The 17,767-nt window shown below is 50.0% G+C and overlaps 1 protein-coding gene and 1 pseudogene across 1 annotated transcript in view; both read right to left on the bottom strand.

The window, feature by feature from the left end:
- LOC142282751 (uncharacterized) overlaps positions 1-17,767 on the bottom strand; it is a 55,833-nt gene that overhangs the window by 3,732 nt on the left and 34,334 nt on the right. Inside the window, exons 6-9 of the mRNA XM_075333027.1 lie at positions 12,992-13,141; positions 12,683-12,862; positions 12,478-12,601; positions 12,281-12,394 (exon numbers count right to left, since the gene is read on the bottom strand). Coding sequence (XP_075189142.1) covers positions 12,281-12,394; positions 12,478-12,601; positions 12,683-12,862; positions 12,992-13,141 — 568 coding nt within the window. The remainder of the gene's footprint in view (positions 1-12,280; positions 12,395-12,477; positions 12,602-12,682; positions 12,863-12,991; positions 13,142-17,767) is intronic.
- Positions 464-11,339, bottom strand: LOC142282758 (hydroxyacyl-coenzyme A dehydrogenase, mitochondrial pseudogene; annotated as a pseudogene).

Raw genomic sequence — 17,767 nt, forward strand, 5'->3', positions numbered from 1 at the left:
TAACATCGATGGCCTATCCTTAGGCTTTGTAACCAAAGCAGGTAGCAGGGTTTTGCTGTCTGTGCAGGTAAACATTAGGTCTCCCATTCATCAAGACCGGCGATGTACAATGAAAATTGATGTCAGGGACTGGCGTAAGATTTCTGGCATAGGGAACGCTGCAGTTTGTTATGAATTAGAGAAGCGGTGACATCACACCCTTCTGGCCAAGCTCTGTCCAATTTGGCAAAGCTGGTTAAAATTGGTGTGAAACCTCCAAAAGTTGCACAATTTATTTTTTGTACATTCATTTATTATTGACTGTAGAATGGCTATGACATATCAATGTTTGGAATCAGCGGTACAAAAGGATGTTGATGAAATAGAGAATCATGACTGTAAGGCACTAGAGTGTTAATCAGTGCTGAGAAAACCGTGCAATGTAAAACCAACAACGGTCATCGTAATCAAAGAAAACATGAGACTATAACAATATAACTCTGCAGTGCAGCCAGGCCAACCATCTGTCCTTATAAAATCCTTCTCCGGTCTTCTTTCCAAGCTTATTGAGCAATTCACTGGAGGCAAAAAAGGAGTTTTCTGGTTCCATCTGGTACCAACCATCAATGATGTATTTATGTATTTACTATTATCAAGACCAACATAATCCAAAAGCTCAAAAGGACCCATTGGGTAACGAGCTCCCAATTTCATTGCAAAATCCATGTCTTCCTTAAATGCATGACCTCTTTCATGAAGATGCACAAATTCCATTAGGTATGGTACCGGAAGACGGTTAACAATGAAGCCTGGGTTGTGTTTACATGACACAGGCGTCTTTCCCAGTGCTTTACTGAAGTCTATGAGAGAGTCAGAAGTTGTTTGGCTAGTCATTGTTGTCTTTAATCAAATATTTTTTATTTTTCATTAAATATACAAAGCCAATGTCAAATTTTCAGCAATAATAAACATAACTACAAACTTTCTATCCTCAACAACCCCTCCCCCCTCAGCGTACATATTACCCACATCTATATAAAAGATATCACATTTGTGCCTTTCAGTGATATATATTGGAATGTGTAGAACCAGGTATCCCTGCTCCGAGACCAACATCACCCAGCCCTAATATTTATCCATACTGCAACCACGGATTCCACAGTCTATCAAAAAGTGCAAGTTGTTTCCTTTTCCCATATATACTTCTCTCCATTCGAGCAATATGATTAAGATATGCGATAAATTCCCCTCTAGTCGGTGGGTCCCCCTGCATCCAATGTTTGGCAATTACTTTCCTGGCCGCATACAGCAATCTGGCTATCACTATTTTAAAAATGTTGTCTACTCTGATTTCCTCCACATAACCTAGGAGACATACCAAAGGTTGTGTGGGAAGTTTGCATCTATAAGCGCCTTCTATTTTGTTAAGAACAGTTATCCAGAAAGACGTCAACCTGGGTCACGTCCACATCATATGGAAGATGCCGGCATCGTCTCCATTGCATCTAGGGCAGTCAGAGTTACTCCTCAGTCCCATTCTACACATAATTAGGGGGGGATCTATACGCCCTATTCACCACATACAGATGGGACAATCTTGCTGGTTCACTCATTGATAATTTCGGTATGTACTCCAGGACACTTTCCCACACCTCATCAGTGATCCCGTCTATCTCTGCCTCCCATTTAGTTCTAGTTCTTACTGGGTGGTTAGGCAAATATGAATGCAATAGATCCCTATATATAGTTGATATGATTCCTCTTGTGGGCACACTACTACACACATATTTCAATACTAGGTCTGCCTGAACCAGCAATGATTGTTTAACCCTCTGAGCCGCTACTGCATGTGCTATTCGTTTATAGTGGTAACACCCGGATGGAGATATCCCAAATTCATCTTGTATTTGTGTAAACAGCTTCTAATGTCTCTGGTCTAGAATTTATTACTGATAAATAAAGCTTATTCCAAGCAGTTATCTTACTACGCAGTTGGTTCAGCAAAGGGACTAGATTAATAGTGATGTAATTCCCAATTGGTAAGGATACCTGTATGCCCAGATATCTAAACTGGTCCACAACCCGCAATCTGTTAACCTCATCACCCTAGGTCGACCAGTCTATTCCCGCGTCCACCTGGAAAAGGTTTGATTTGGTCCAATTTATAGTCAGTCCAAAGATCCTTCCGAACCGTTCGATCACCTGCATGGCATGGCTCAATGATTCCCCTGGGTCTCCCAATAATAACAGAATGTTGTCTGCATAGAGGGCTATCTTTTCTTCTAGAGGGCCATATACAAATCCCTTTATGTCTCTGTTCTGCCGTATAGCAGCCGCCAGTGGTTCCCCCGCTAGAGCAAAAAGGAGAGCCGAGAGCGGGCAACCCTGACGAGTACCCCTTTGTAAGTCCACTGTGTGTGACAACATTCCATTAATTCTCACTTTAGCCACTGGTCTAGCATATAACAGCTGTATCCAAGATGTAAAGTTAGGCCAAATTCCATATGTCTTAGCACTTCCCATAGATACCCCCATTCCACACTGTCAAATGCCTTATGGGCATCTAACGAAGCTATCACCCTCTGTCCCGGATTGTCCACCGGTAGCTGCATGTTAAGGTATAATCTTCGTATATTTTTCACCGTAGATCTACTAGGCATGAAACCCGACTCATCTGGGTGAATTCGAGCAGATATCACTTCTGTTAATTGATTAGAGAGTACTTTGGCCAAAATTTTAACATCAGTCGTTAACAGTGAAATGGGCCGGTATGACTCGGGGAGTTTTGGATCCTTATCCTCTTTAAGTATTACTGTTATTATCGCCTCCCTCATAGACGATGGCAGTGTCCCCCGCTCTCTTGCCTCCTCCAAGACATTCAACAAATTGGGTAAGAGTATTTCTTCCAGAGACTTGTACACCTCCACCGGCAATCCATCCACCCCTGGGGCTTTTTCATTTGCCATGCCATGCAAAGCTCTCTCCATCTCCTCAAGTGTAATAGGGGCCTCCAGACTGTGTCTCTCTGTCTCTGCTATTTTGGGTAATGTCATTGTATCTAAGAAAATCTCTAGGTCCTGCTGTCTCGACTCCCCTCTAGTGGAGTACAATTCCTCATAAAAGGCTGCAAACGTGTCCAGAATATCTTTCCCCTCCATGACCAAATCTCCCACTGTGGAGCGAATACAGTGTACAAAGGATGGTTTTCTCTGGGCTGCCGTCACCACCGACAACAGGTGTCCCACCTTTTCTCCCGCCACATAGAAGTTCTCTCTGAAAAGCCTGTTTCCTGCTGCTTTCTTCAATAGCACTTTATTAACTTCTTCTTGAGCTGCTTTTAGCTTTTTCCTATACTCTGGTGTGGGCTGTGCTACCATCTCTGCTTCTGCTCCCTTCAAAGCCTCTAAGCAATCAATTTCCCCTTGTCTACTACAAGACTTACACCGGCAAATGTCTCTAAATAAAAGGCCTCTAAGGTATGCCTTCATGGCGTCCCAAACTACCAAAGGATCCGCACTACCTCTATTTAAGGCCCTGTCACACACACACAGATAAACCTTTGGCAGATCTGTGGTTACAGTGAAATCATGGACATATTGTTCCATTTGTACACAGCCACAAACCTGGCACTGATTGTCCACAATTTCACTGCAACCACAGATTTATCTGTGTGTGTGACATGGCCTTAGGCTATATGCGCACTTACCGGATTTTGCCGCGGATTTTCCGCGGATTTGCTGCATGTTTCGCTGCAGAAAATGTTCATAACATCTCTGCAGTGAATCACCAGCAAATCCTATGGAGAAAAAAAATCCTGTGCGCACTAGGCGGAATTTGACAGCTGCATGTTTTGCTGCGGGAATCCCACAGCAAAAACAAGTGCATGTCACTTCTTTTCCGCACATCGCTGCGGGATTTCACTTCATTGACTCAATGTTAATCATGAAATCCCGCAGGGAATAACGCATGCAGCAAATTCTGTGCGGTTCACTGCGTTTTCCTGCGTTATTCCCTGCGGTATTTCGCGGTTTACCTCCGGTAATGTGCATCGCTTGTCTGCGGTTTTGCAGGGAAGTGATGTCATTACAGGAAGAGGAAGCCGTGCAGAGAGTAAACACACACACATCACAGACACAGATAGACATCACAGACATAGAACACACAGACACAGACACATAGAACACACATAGAAAGAAAACGGAAATATAGAAAAAAAAGAAAGTGGGCTCCGCTGCATATTCACCTTCCAGCCGAGGTAAGCACACAGCTGCGGCCGGTATTCTCAGGCTGGGGAGGGAGAGGGGCAGGGATAATGTCCCCCGCCTCACTCCCCCTCCGGCAGCCGAGAATATCAGCCGCTGCTGCCCCGGCACTGTCGCATGCATTATGCGGCACTACCGGAGTGTCCTCGGCTCTTCTTGACACCGTGTAGCAGTGGTGGCAAGGTAATACAAGGGGTTAATGATGGTGGGGGACCACCGCCATTAACTCCAGGCTTGATCATGGCAGCGTCTATGTGACAGCTGACATGATCAACCCGTAAGTAAAGTGAAAAAAACACAGACACCGAAAAATCCTTTATTTTAAATAAAACAAACAAGCCTCGTTCACCATTTTATTAACCCCTCCCGCACCAAAGCTCCGGCGTAATCCACAGGTCCGACGTCCTGCGCTGCTTCCATCCAGCCGCGACTAACACACAGCGCTGAATGAAAGCAGCAGACAGCAGAGGTAATTACCGGTCATTTCCCACGGCCGGTAATGTGAACTCACTGCCGACCGTGGGAAATGCAGCGATCTGTCCTCTATCTATCTATCCCTCTATCTGTCTGTCTATCTATCTATCCCTCTATCTATTCTTCTGTCTATCTACTATCTCAGAATTAAATGACTTTTTTTTTTTTTTAATGTGCTTTATTGCATTGAATGCAATAAAGCATATCCCAACCCGCACGCGGCAAAACCGCGGCAATACCGCGGTAAAACCGCAGCAAACCGCGGCAAACCGCATGCGGTTTTCGGGTGCGGTTTCCCGCGTTTTTTTACCGCGGGTGCGGTAATCTTTGAAAGCATGCGGAATTTTCACAAGAAAATTCCATTTCCCAGTGCGCACATAGCCTTAAGGGTAAAATATTCCAGCATCTCACTAGATATACCGTCCATGTCAATACTATTTAACCAAACCGGGTGTAACTTCCATTCTCTTGTTAGCCTCTCGCCCACTCCTCATTTTTTAATAGATACCAGAATTGGACTATGATCCGATATTACTCTAGTCAAATATTCAACATGCGCAATCCCAGAATCCATCAGATCATTTCCCAAGGCCAGATCTTTACGTGAAAGCGTACCAAGGGTCGCGGAGTGACAGGAAAAACAGGTCACCCCCAAATTTCTTATCCTCCAAACGTCTACCAACCCCACTTATTGGATAAAGGTACCAAACGCTGTCGCTCCATCACTTCGCGTCTCCCATGATTTTTTGCTTCTGTCCCAATATGCATCTATGACATTATTAAAGTCACCGACCAACAAGAATGGCAAATTCCCCCATTTAGCCGAGCGCTCTCTCACCTCTCTAAGTTTGGCACTAGTGTAAGGCAGCGGAACATATATAGCAGTAATGCATAGTGATTGTCCATACAACTTACAGATCACCATTACATATTGTCCCTCTGTGTCTATCCATGTCTCCACTTCTTCATATTGGGCGGATCTATGAACCAACATAGAGACCACGCTAGCATAGGTAGAGAAAGTAGAATGATATGCCTTTTGCACCCATCGTTTGTTCAGTACATTCGTCGTTTCACTTGTCAAATGCATCTCCAATAAACACATTACTGATGGTCTCTGGTCTAGCATATATTTTATCATTGCATCTCTTCTACCTCTATCTGACAGTCCCCTTACATTCCAACATAATACTTTAATCTCCTCTCCCATATTGAATATCACAGGTTATCTTTGTACAGGCATCCTGTCCCCCTGTACGCTGAGTCTTCCCCTTCCCTAGCCCTTCCCTAGCTCTCCCCTTAGAACCGCCCCAACTAAACTCCTCCACCTCCGATTTACATCTTTAACTCCCTTATGGGGAATGAGGTCTATCTGTCCTAAACCGGTCAACCTCTCTCCTCTTTTTCTCCCGTACCAAACCTGTCTCATCCTAGTGAGCAGAACCCCCTAACTCACCTCCCGCCTTAACCATATTCGTTTTCATTTGCAAATTTCATATAATGTAAACAGTTAACCTGAAAATTTGAAAACTATCGACCTCCTGTCATTGTCCAGCTTATTGTTAGTGAATTCCGCTGTCCCATCTAACACTCAGGAACAGGAGCAGGAGATCAACAATGATAACCTGGTAGAAAAAAAAAAAAGAAAAAAAGGGGGTACTGTTTCTGCAACAAAGATGGGCCTATGAAGTTTCCTCCTCTTCTAGTGTATGCAATTGCTTATGAATAACCAGTCTTGAATCCCAGGAAAATCACGAGATTGCAATATCGCTCATAGCCAGCTTCTATCCTTCTCCTGTTGCTTGCGGGCTTCCTTGCATTGATGTCTATCCACTTCATGACTTCTTCCGGATCAAGAAAAAAGTGAACCTTCTCCAGTGCTACTACTCGGAGTTTTGCTGGGAAAATCATGGAGTATTTAACCTCCAGCTCTCGGAGTCGTCTCTTTACCCTTGGGAATTGCATTCTTTGATTCGGTATAGAGTAGTCAGGGTATATAGCTACTGGGTGTCCATCTATTGTCAGGGTCTCCATATCCCGTGTCTTGCGCAGAATAATATCCCGGTCTCTGTAGTTAAGAAGCTTCCCCAGCATCATACGAGGTTCCTTGCCAGGTGGCTGCGGTTGCATTGGAACCTGTATGCCCTTTCAATAGCGTATAGCTTAGTCAGAATATCAGCGCCAATCTTCTCTTTAAGTCACGTTTCTATGAAGTCAGTAGGATTTCTTCCCCCAGCTCTTTCTGGGATGCCCACCAGTCTTATATTGTTCCTCTTGGAACGGTTCTCCAAGTCGTCTGTTTTTGTGGCCATCTCAGATATCTGCTGCTGGAATTTTTTCTCTGCTTTTTGTAGTGCAACTATGTGATCCTCAGCTGTCCCCACTCTTTCTTCCACAGCACTGGTTCTCATATCAGCTTTCTTCTGATCCTTTTTGAGAGTAGCTATATCTCCCTTTATTCCCAGCACCTGCTGGGTTAAAGTTGTGAGGGCCTGTTTGCAGAAGGTGACCACCTAAAATACATCCTTAATAGTGGGGTTCTTCTGTATTTCATCTGCTGCCTGCTGCTCTCCTGAATCCTCATCCTGTTTATCTTCCCCTGATTCTCCCCTTGCTCCTTCAGTCTCCTCCGGGTCTTCCTTCTCCCCGTTTTCTTCCACCATCTTACCAGGCTCCCCCAGAGGTTCCTCCGATTGCCTTGCATACTGTGCCAGCTTTGCAGCCGCTTCCATGCGGCGCTGGCAGGCTACGTTTGCCTTCTCCGTCTCCTCTCTGACCTCGGCACCATCTTGTGAGCCAGGCACTTTCCCGGCTCCCGCTTCCTTCTGCCGCCGCTTGGTCATCTCGCCGATTCAGGAGCTGGAACTTCTCCTGCTGGGAGTCGGGTCCTTCCCCTGTCCTCCGGTGCCACTATATCCGTTGGCCATGCGGTGGTTCCGGCGGTGTCACGGTGAGTCAGCGGGAGAGTGTCTCCTCGCGTGCGCTCACATCCTGGTCCAGGCTCCGCCCCCAGTCATTGGTGTCTTAATGACCTCCACCAGCTTCATCATTGGTACTGGATTAAAGAAATGCAGCCCTCCGAACTGATCCTGCCTAGTTGTGGAGTTGGCTATGTCAGCTATGAGGAAGTGTTGCTGGCAAATATGGTGTGTTCTGGTGCAAATTTGTCCAGTGTCTTTGTAGTGGGTGAGCATACCCCCCTACAAAGAAAGTTAGTCAACCGGAGTTATTGTTAATAAAAATGTTTTAATTATATTGTGTGAGAGAGAGGTTGTTGGATCCGGGACGTGAGAGGGTGAAGATCAAGGGGCAGAGTGTGGGGGCTGAATCAGGAGGGGACGCCGGAGAGAACGGGAGTGTACGGAACCTCGGAGAGTGAAGCAACCGGTGTGGGTCCGGTGTGTGTGTAACCGCCAGTGGGAGCCCGGTGAAGCGGAGTAATCAGGGCACAGCCCCACGTGAGGGTTCGTTAGGGCAGGTTGTCCCCCAGCCCAGGAAGTGTTTTTCTGCAACAGCCGGATTGAGTCTACGTGTGTCAATAAATATGTCTTTTGTTTGCATCACATCTTGCCTGAAGACTGTTTGTACCACTACCAACGACGACACCACCACACTCTGCCCCACCAAGTCAGCTCCCGACCTTGAAGTAGTGATGGAGCCAGGGGTGAGCCTTGAATCAACAAAGGCCACGACTACAAGGCCGGAGGCGCCCCTGGCGCCTCACTACATGTGGCGTAGTCGGCAGGATGCGAATTCCCTGCCAGGGACCCAAGAAGCCGGAGACCAAGTGGTGCCTAGGGCACAGGATCCGGACTATGAGAGAAGATTTCCAGTCCCATGGTGGGAAGAAGAAACAGTGCCTGCAGCGTTGGACCGGGCACAAGATGGCGGCAAGGTGGCCGTCGTCTGTGAAGAAACAGAAAGCGCGCGAAAAAGTGGCGCCACAAGAAGAGCCTGGGGCTGGCCGGTGCCGAAAAAGAAGTTCGGAGTACTCCGCCCAAAGAGGGGAGGTGCCGGTCCCAGGGCACGAACAAAGACATGTACAGTGGGCGGTGTTGTGAGAAGAAAGAAGTGCCGCTGCGGAGGGGTTGATTTGTGGTGTGAGACCAAGGGTGGAGCATCTTCAAGAGCGGGAAAAGTGAGCCCGCCTCCACTTCCTCTAGTCTCGCCACTGACCCTGACGCACTTACTGAAGACTTGTGCTGCCGGAAAAATGGAGAACCTGGACGAGAACCGCCAGAAGCAGTTGGTGTCCGCGGAGGGATTCCCCGCCTACTTGCCGGCCGTACCCGGAGGACCGGGACGAGCCACAAGGGTGACCTGGCTCACGACGTGGGACGCGGAGACCGGTGCGACCACCAGAGGTCCGGGCGACCTACGCCGCCCAAATACCGTCAGGGAGCCGGATGCTGGGAGCCCCATATCCCTGCCCAGAGAGACCCTCGCCAGCCGCGGTGGAGCCTGAAACGCCTGGTCAAACTCGGATTCCGGCGGAGATATACGCCCAGAAACTGGAGCGAGACGACTGGGGTTTCTATTGGGATCCGGTGCTGCCGTCTCCCCTACCGACCCGAAGAGCCCCGTCACCTGAGCCGGACCCAGTGCAAGAGCGGCTGCTTGCTGAAACCGTCGCTCGGGAGATCATGGCGGGTCCTCATGGCGAAGAATTTGAACACCAGTATACCACTGGGGTAGTCGTCAAATTCAACCAGAGGGAAGGATATGGCTTTATCCGGGATGGAGAGACCGGCGACGATTATTTTTATAATCGCGTCCACCTCGATACAGAGGGCTTTCCCCAGCGGCTGCATACCCTGTACCCAGGGGAAAAGGTCCGATTCCTGAGAGAAGTGGGCTGCCGGGGCTTGTTTGCGGTGGGGGTGCATCGTACGCCCACTGAACAGGAGGCTGCCCAATGGCAACAGGAGGTAGAGTGGGAAGAGCACCAGGCCCGGTGACAAGTACAACGAAGACCGGTGCTGGCTGGAGCCTCCCGACCCCGACATACCGTAGCTGTAGCTCCGGCAGTCATGCCCGTGCCAAGTACCGACCCGGAGAAGGGAACCTCGCCGGTGCTGGCAATTAACCAGAACATTACGACCCATCCGATGATCGTTATGGGTAGCCCGCCTCCGTCCCGTGCAGCGACCCCCTCACCTCCATCAGAGACTGAGGAGTTCAAGCCGGAGGCCGAAGCGGCGGAGCAGCTCACCCGTCATGAGCCTTTCCGGCGGCTGCGCCGATTACCCGGGCAGTCCCTGTTGGAATATATCCAAGCGCAGAGGGCCGAGTGGCAACGGGCCTACCACCCGGAATAGGCATCTAGACCGGGAGGTGACGGGCCTGTTTTGTTTGATGCCGGCGTGTTTGAACCGGAGAAAGCTTTACGTTCCAGTTGTTGATTCCGGAGAGAGCCTGCTTGCTGGACTGAGCCAGGGGCTCCTCCGCGTTATTGAGGAAGAAGTTTCTGTGTTCCTGCGCTGACCACCAAAGACCGGGAGCGCTGTTCAGCCTCCGGGCACACCAAAGACTGGGAGCGCTGCTAAGCCTCTGGGCACACCAAAGACCGGGAGCGCTGCTAAGCCTCCGGGCGCGGGACAGGTTCGCAGTTGATTGCACATGTTTTATATAGTTTTAAAAGTTGTAATTTTAGAATGGAGCCTTGCCGGGTTTTAAGAGGGGAGGTGTGTAGTGGGTGAGCATACCCCCCTACAAAGAAAGTTAGTCAACCGGAGTTATTGTTAATAAAAATGTTTTAATTATATTGTGTGAGAGAGAGGTTGTTGGATCCGGGACGTGAGAGGGTGAAGATCAAGGGGCAGAGTGTGGGGGCTGAATCAGGAGGGGACGCCGGAGAGAACGGGAGTGTACGGAACCTCGGAGAGTGAAGCAACCGGTGTGGGTCCGGTGTGTGTGTAACCGCCAGTGGGAGCCCGGTGAAGCGGAGTAATCAGGGCACAGCCCCACGTGAGGGTTCGTTAGGGCAGGTTGTCCCCCAGCCCAGGAAGTGTTTTTCTGAGTCTACGTGTGTCAATAAATATGTCTTTTGTTTGCATCACATCTTGCCTGAAGACTGTTTGTACCACTACCAACGACGACACCACCACACTCTGCCCCACCAAGTCAGCTCCCGACCTTGAAGTAGTGATGGAGCCAGGGGTGAGCCTTGAATCAACAAAGGCCACGACTACAAGGCCGGAGGCGCCCCTGGCGCCTCACTACATCTTCATTAGTGCATTTTTCACTTCCATGTTTTCTATTATGACTTCCACCACCAGATCATTGCTGTGCACCACAGCTGCTGGGTCTGTGCTTGTGCTGAAATATCAGAGGGTTTTGCTGATGAATTGTGAATCAGCCTCAGGCTTGTCCGCAAACATCTTCTTAGTGACCATTTTCAAGCTGTCTTCAATACTTTTGGCAAACTTTTTCAAGATGTCATCATTCTGGTCCACAAAAACAACAGTGTGTCTGTTTTCTGCAGCTACTTGCACTATCCCGGCACCCATCAGGCCTCCTCCGATCACAGTCACGTGCTTGATAGTCAGCTTGTTCGCAGTGCCGCCGGAGGCCATACATTTTGCTATGAATTACCAGTAAGAGGAGGCCATGTCTGCTTGTACTGCTGGGAGCTGAAGGACATGCGAGTGATGTCACCACAGTGCACTGTGATGATTTAGTTGCACAATCTTTTTTCACAACTCTGTGTTGCATAAAAAATTGATTGAAAAGTGATTTCTGTCAGAATTCTGGCATAATTGCTTTGAAGAATCAAGGTCTTATGTGTCAAATCTCCTTCTGTAGGTGTCTCCATTCCTTCCAGGGTAGTTTGCCAGTAGTTCACATTCTCTAAAGCAATAATTTTATTAGATATTTTTTGGTAGTTTAAAAATTTGGTATTTAAGTGTGCGGCTGTAACCCTTTTTTTCTATTATTCAGCTATCTACATATACACACACACACACACACACACACACACACCAGCCTGTCTCCTCTTCAGCTTTAGACTCCTGCAATTAAGAGACCTTTGGTCACATGACGTGATGTCAAAAAGGTTCTTAAGCAGTCCTATAATTGGCATATAAACACTGCAGCCGTTAGGAGAATGAGGGCCCTGTGTAATTGCCCAGTTTACTCAACCCTTTCCCCTAATACCAGTCCTGCATGCCAGCCTGTGTCCTGGTCAGTTCTAGACGCCTAGAATTAAAAGACCTTTGCTTACATCATGTCACATGACTTCATAAAAGGTCCTTAAACAATCAACCTTAGAATACAACTGATGGGGACCCTAAGAATCTGGGGTTCCTGAGAAATTGCACAGTTTGACTCCTCCCAACGCTGGCCCTGACTATAACTAGGGCTTATTTTTAGGGAAACCGGGTGTTCATGAACCCTCTGCAGGTCTTTGAGTTGCCTTCATAACAACATAGAGAAGGGACTAGAAACAAACAGCAGAAGAAGCAGAAGCAAAGAAAATACAGCTGAAAAAAAAAACAAAACAGCAGAAAGTCTAAAAATGTAAACACAAAATTAGTGCAGAGAGTACATAAGTAGATATCTCTTACTGGATAGATCTGGAGGAAACACATCCTGAGGAATATCGGGAGCTTCTTGTTTACAGTCCTGTGGGAGAAGAGGACGGGGACATCTCTCTGGTGTTGTCCTCTTACTGGATAGAACTGGAGGAGACACATACAGGGACTGAATTCATTCCTTACATACAGATAATTATAGGCCATGTGTATTTAGTTCTGTCTATTACCTGGTGATGTGAGGGGCTGGGGAACCTCCATCATGACGTCCTTGTACAGATCTTTGTGTCCTTCTAAATACTCCCACTCCTCCATGGAGAAATAGACGGTGACGTCCTGACACCTTATAGGAACCTGACACATACAATGATACCGTCACCCCCGATCCCTTCATAGCGTTACTGTATAATGTCCCAGCATTCCCAGCAGTGTCACCTCTCCAGTCAGCAGCTCAATCATCTTGTAGGTGAGTTCTAGGATCTTCTCGTCATTGATGTCCTCATGTATCAGGGGGTGAGGTGGAGGCCCCGTGATTGAGCTCAGGGGTCTTCCCCATCCCTCAGACACAGGGGCCTGACAGTGCTCACTAGAGGTCTTCTTCACTACTGTGTAATCCTGGTTATGGAGAGACACAGTAAGAAATCTCACTCCAGACATTTCCAGAGGCCTCACCTCTCCAGTTCTGTCCATCTGTTATTCCCATAGATAAGAATGATGTAATGTGACGTCATCAGAATCTCTCACCTCTCCAGTAAGCCGGAAGAGGATCTCTAGGGTGAGGTGTAATATCCTCTGCGCCATCTTGTCCCTGTCCACATCCATCCTTGATGGGTCAATTAGGAGAATTCTCTTATATAGAAGATCTCCACTGAGAGGATCCGATATTGTAGGGAACTAAATGGGGAGAAGATGATGATGTGACACAGAGCCAGATTAAGGTTGGTGGGGGCCCCTGGGCAGAAAGTTTGGTGGGGGCCCAATAATGTTAACATTTTTAGCCATAACAGTAGAGCACGAACTGTAGCATTAAGATATAAATACAGCACCTCCGTCTCACATTCCCCCAGTTCGGCATACTGTGCCCTCACACTGGCCACCATGCTGCCCCTTCTCTATACTGCCTACCTCCTTCACTATATAGTCACTATACTATACCTCTGTCTCACATTCCCACTCCTCAGCATACTGTGCCCTCACACTAGCCACCACGCTGCCCCTTCTCTATACTGCCTGTCTCCTTCACGATCCAGTCACTATACTGCACCTCAGTTTTGCATTCCCCTCCTCAGCATACTGTGTCCTCCATACTGTGGCCTCACACTGGCCACCATACTGCCCCTTCTCTACACTGCACCTCAGTCTCACATTCCCCCTCCTCAGCATACTGTGTCCTCACACTGGCCACTATGCTGCCCCTTCTCTATACTGACTACCTGCTTCATTATCCAGTCACTATACTGTACCTCCGTCTCACTTTCCCCCTTCTCAGCATACTGTGTCCTCCATACTGTGCCCTCACACTGGCCACCATATTGCTCCTTCTCTATACTGCCTACCTCCTTCACTATCCAGTCACTATACTGTACCTCCGTCTCACATTCTGTCACGCTCCCCGGGTCCTCGGCTCCCCTCCCCGGGTCCTCTGCTCCGCTCCCCGGGTCCTCAGCCCCGCTCCCCGGCTCACCTGCCACGCACCCCGCTCTCCAGCCTCCGGTGCCCGTCCTTCCCAGGTTCCCTGGCCTCCGATCCCGGCGCCCGACGGCTTCCCAGGCCCTGGCCGGCTCCCCTGCGTCCTCCTCTCAGCTTCCTTCCCTGGCTTCTGGCACCCGGGCTGCGCGCATGCGCATTAGGGCGCGCGCGCGGTCACTGACCCTTTCTTAAAGGGCCAGCGTCCATTAACAGGAAATGAGGCTAAACAGGTACAGGGTATATAAGGGTTTATTGTCCAAGGGGGCGGGGCCTGATCTTCGTGTTTTCCAAGCTAGGAGTCAGGTCTCCTTGTGTCTTCTTGCCATACTCACGTATCTCTCTTCTAGAGCTGATCCTGCCTCGCCATCCGGTCCTGCTGAATCCCGAACCCCGCACGCTGTCCGTCTGCCATCTGACAGTCCGTACCATCTCGGATCCCTGCGGTGACCCGTCATCTCGCTCCAAAGGTTCCGGACCCCGCCTGACATCATCTCGGCTTCCGAACCAGAGCTACGTCACCCGGACTACCATCTGTGACTCCGTGGTCCCAGGGACTTCTCCATTACACTCACTTGCACGGACTGTTCTGCTGCCCATAGTGCTTCAGCTACCGGACTCCTTACCACCATCTTAGAGTTCGGCCCAGTGGATCCACCTCCTGGGTCTGCCCGACCGCCTGGCCCTGACAGTAAGATCAGGCCATGGATCCCGCTGCAGCACTAGCGGCCTTGCAAGAGGAACTCCAACGCCAGCGTGAAGTCCAGACCCGCATGCTGAACTTTATGACTTCCGTGGACACCCGCCTGTACACGTTACAAGCGGCAGTTACGCCTTCAACATTCCGGGCCTCCACTAGTCAATCCACGGCTCCCGCACCCGTGGCAGCCTCTTCGGATGCTCCCCGACTCCGTTTGGCTTCACCACCTCGTTATGCCGGAGATCCCAAGACCTGCAGGGGCTTCATAAACCAATGTTCCCTTCATTTCACGCAGCTGCCACATTTGTTTGCCTCCGACCAAGCCAAGGTCGCCTTCATCATGTCTCACCTAGAGGGCGAGGCACTGGCGTGGATGAACCCCTTGTGGGAGAAGGAGGACCCTATGACCAAGGATCTTCAAGAGTTCCTGCAGGCCTTTCGCAGCACCTTTGACGAGCCGGGACGCGCCTCTGCGTCTGCTTCATCCCTTCTCCGCTTACGTCAAGGAACACTGACGGTGGGCCAATACGCCATCCGTTTCCGCACTTTGGCTTCAGAACTCGGGTGGAATAATGAGGCCCTAACAGCCGCCTTCTGGGAAGGACTATCGAGTCGCATCAAAGATGAGTTGGCGGGTCGTGACGTGCCCTCCACCCTAGATGCCCTGATTGCCCTAGCAACTCGAGTGGACATTCGTTTTCAGGAGCGCTCCAAAGAGCTATCTCGTGAGAGACGTCCGGTACGGCATTCCTCTCCTCCACAGAAGCCCTCCGTACCTCAGTCATCAACAGCTGGGATTCCCGTCCACGAGCCCATGCAGATTGACCGAGTGCGTCAGTCTGAACAACGTCGAGCAGAGCGGCTCGCCAAGGGTCTCTGCTTTTACTGCGGAGAGGGCACACACCTCCTACGCTCCTGTCCGGAAAGGCCGGGAAACTCCAAAGCCTAGGGTTGGTAGGAGAGGCCACCCTAGGTGCTGGGACTCTCTCAGACCCGGTTATGTGGACCGTGCAAGTGTCAGCGGGAGAGACGCGCTTCACGGCTGAGGCATACCTCGACTCTGGAGCAGCAGGCAATTTCATCCAGCAGGCCACGGTGGACAAGTACCAGCTGCCTGTTACTCTACTCGATAAGCCCCTAGTGATTGCCTCTGTGGATGGGAGACCCCTCGCTGATACCATCTCCTGGGTCACCAGGCCGGTCGAACTGCGTATCGGTGCCCTGCACACCGAGAACATCGCTCTCTACGTCCTTCCACACATGTCCCATCAAATCCTGCTGGGCCTTCCCTGGTTGCGGACACACGAACCATCAGTCAGCTGGGGTACTGGCGAAATCACCCGATGGGGCTCTGCCTGTCATGAGAAGTGTCTGAAGTCCATACAACCCATCCGACGACCTCCGGTTCCAGAGAACCTACCGGAACTGCCCTCGGCCTATTGGTCCTTCGCAGACGTTTTTGACAAGAAGGAGTCTGAGGTACTTCCGCCACACCGTCCCTACGATTGCGCCATCGACCTGCTCCCAGGAACAACACCACCTCGAGGACGGATATATCCGTTGTCTCCAGCCGAAACCAGGGCCATGTCTACCTACATCACAGAAAGCCTGGCAAGGGGATTCATCCGGAGATCCTCCTCTCCTGCGGGAGCAGGCTTCTTCTTCGTTAAGAAGAAAGAGGGTGACCTACGCCCATGCATTGACTACCGGGGTTTGAATCAGATCACCATAAAAAACAAGTACCCCCTGCCGCTCATCCCCGAATTGTTCGACCGGCTCAGAGGAGCCCGTGTGTTCACCAAACTGGATCTTCAGGGTGCCTACAACCTAGTTCGTATCCGCTCTGGGGACGAATGGAAGACCGCGTTTAATACTCGCGATGGGCACTATGAATACTGCGTGATGCCCTTCGGTCTGTGTAACGCTCCTGCCGTATTCCAAGAATTGGTGAACGACATTTTCCGGGACCTCCTCTACATCTGTGTAGTAGTTTATCTGGATGACATCCTTGTCTTCTCTCCGGACCTCCAGACCCACAGAGAGAACGTACAGCTGGTTCTACAAAGACTGAGAGAGAATCGTCTCTACGCCAAATATGAGAAGTGTGTCTTTGAGCAGTCTTCTCTCCCTTTCCTGGGATACATCATCTCGGGTACAGGGCTGCAGATGGATCCAAAGAAAGTTTCCTCCATTCTCAACTGGCCTCCCCCTTCTGGACTGAAGGCAATCCAACGGTTCCTGGGATTCGCCAACTACTACCGCCAGTTTATCCCTCACTTCTCTGCCCTGACTGCTCCTCTCTCCGCTTTGACCAAAAAGGAGGCGAATCCAAAGGACTGGTCACCTGCGGCCGACGCCGCGTTTTGCTCTCTGAAGCGAGCATTTGCCTCCTCTCCTGTACTCCACCGACCGGAGTTAAACCGCCAGTTCACCTTGGAGGTGGATGCCTCCTCCTCAGGAGCCGGAGCAGTGCTCATGCAGAAGTCCTCCTCCGGGAAGATGGTGACTTGCGGTTTCTTCTCCAAGAGCTTCTCAGCGCCTGAACGTAATTACACCATCGGTGACCGAGAACTATTGGCGGTCAAACTGGCTCTGGAGGAGTGGCGCTACCTCCTGGAAGGAGCAGTGTGCCCCGTGATTATCTACACGGACCACAAGAACCTGGAATACCTTCGGTCCGCTCAGCGACTGAACCCACGGCAAGCCAGGTGGTCCTTATTCTTTGCCAGGTTTGATTTCCAGCTCCATTTCCGACCCGCGGACAAGAATGTACGCGCTGATGCCCTGTCTAGGTCTCTCATGCCAATGGAGCAGGAGGAAGAGAGTACCCAACCTATCATCTCTCCTAGCAAGATTATTCCGGTGGCTCCTGTCACCCTGGCCCAGATACCGCCCGGGAAGACCTATGTCTCTGAGACCGACAGGCAAAAAGTCTTACACTGGGGTCATGCCTCAAAAACAGCCGGTCATGCAGGTCAGAAGAGAACATGGGGTGCGATTGTACGCCATTACTGGTGGCCATCCCTTCGCACGGACGTCGCTGCTTTTGTCTCTGCCTGCTCCTCTTGTGCCAGGAACAAGACGCCCAAGCACCTGCCATATGGCCGTCTTCTGCCTCTGCCTATACCCTCAGT

Source organism: Anomaloglossus baeobatrachus, unplaced genomic scaffold, assembly GCF_048569485.1.
Source record: "Anomaloglossus baeobatrachus isolate aAnoBae1 unplaced genomic scaffold, aAnoBae1.hap1 Scaffold_52, whole genome shotgun sequence".
In the NCBI taxonomy this organism is placed as follows: Eukaryota; Metazoa; Chordata; class Amphibia; order Anura; family Aromobatidae; genus Anomaloglossus; species Anomaloglossus baeobatrachus.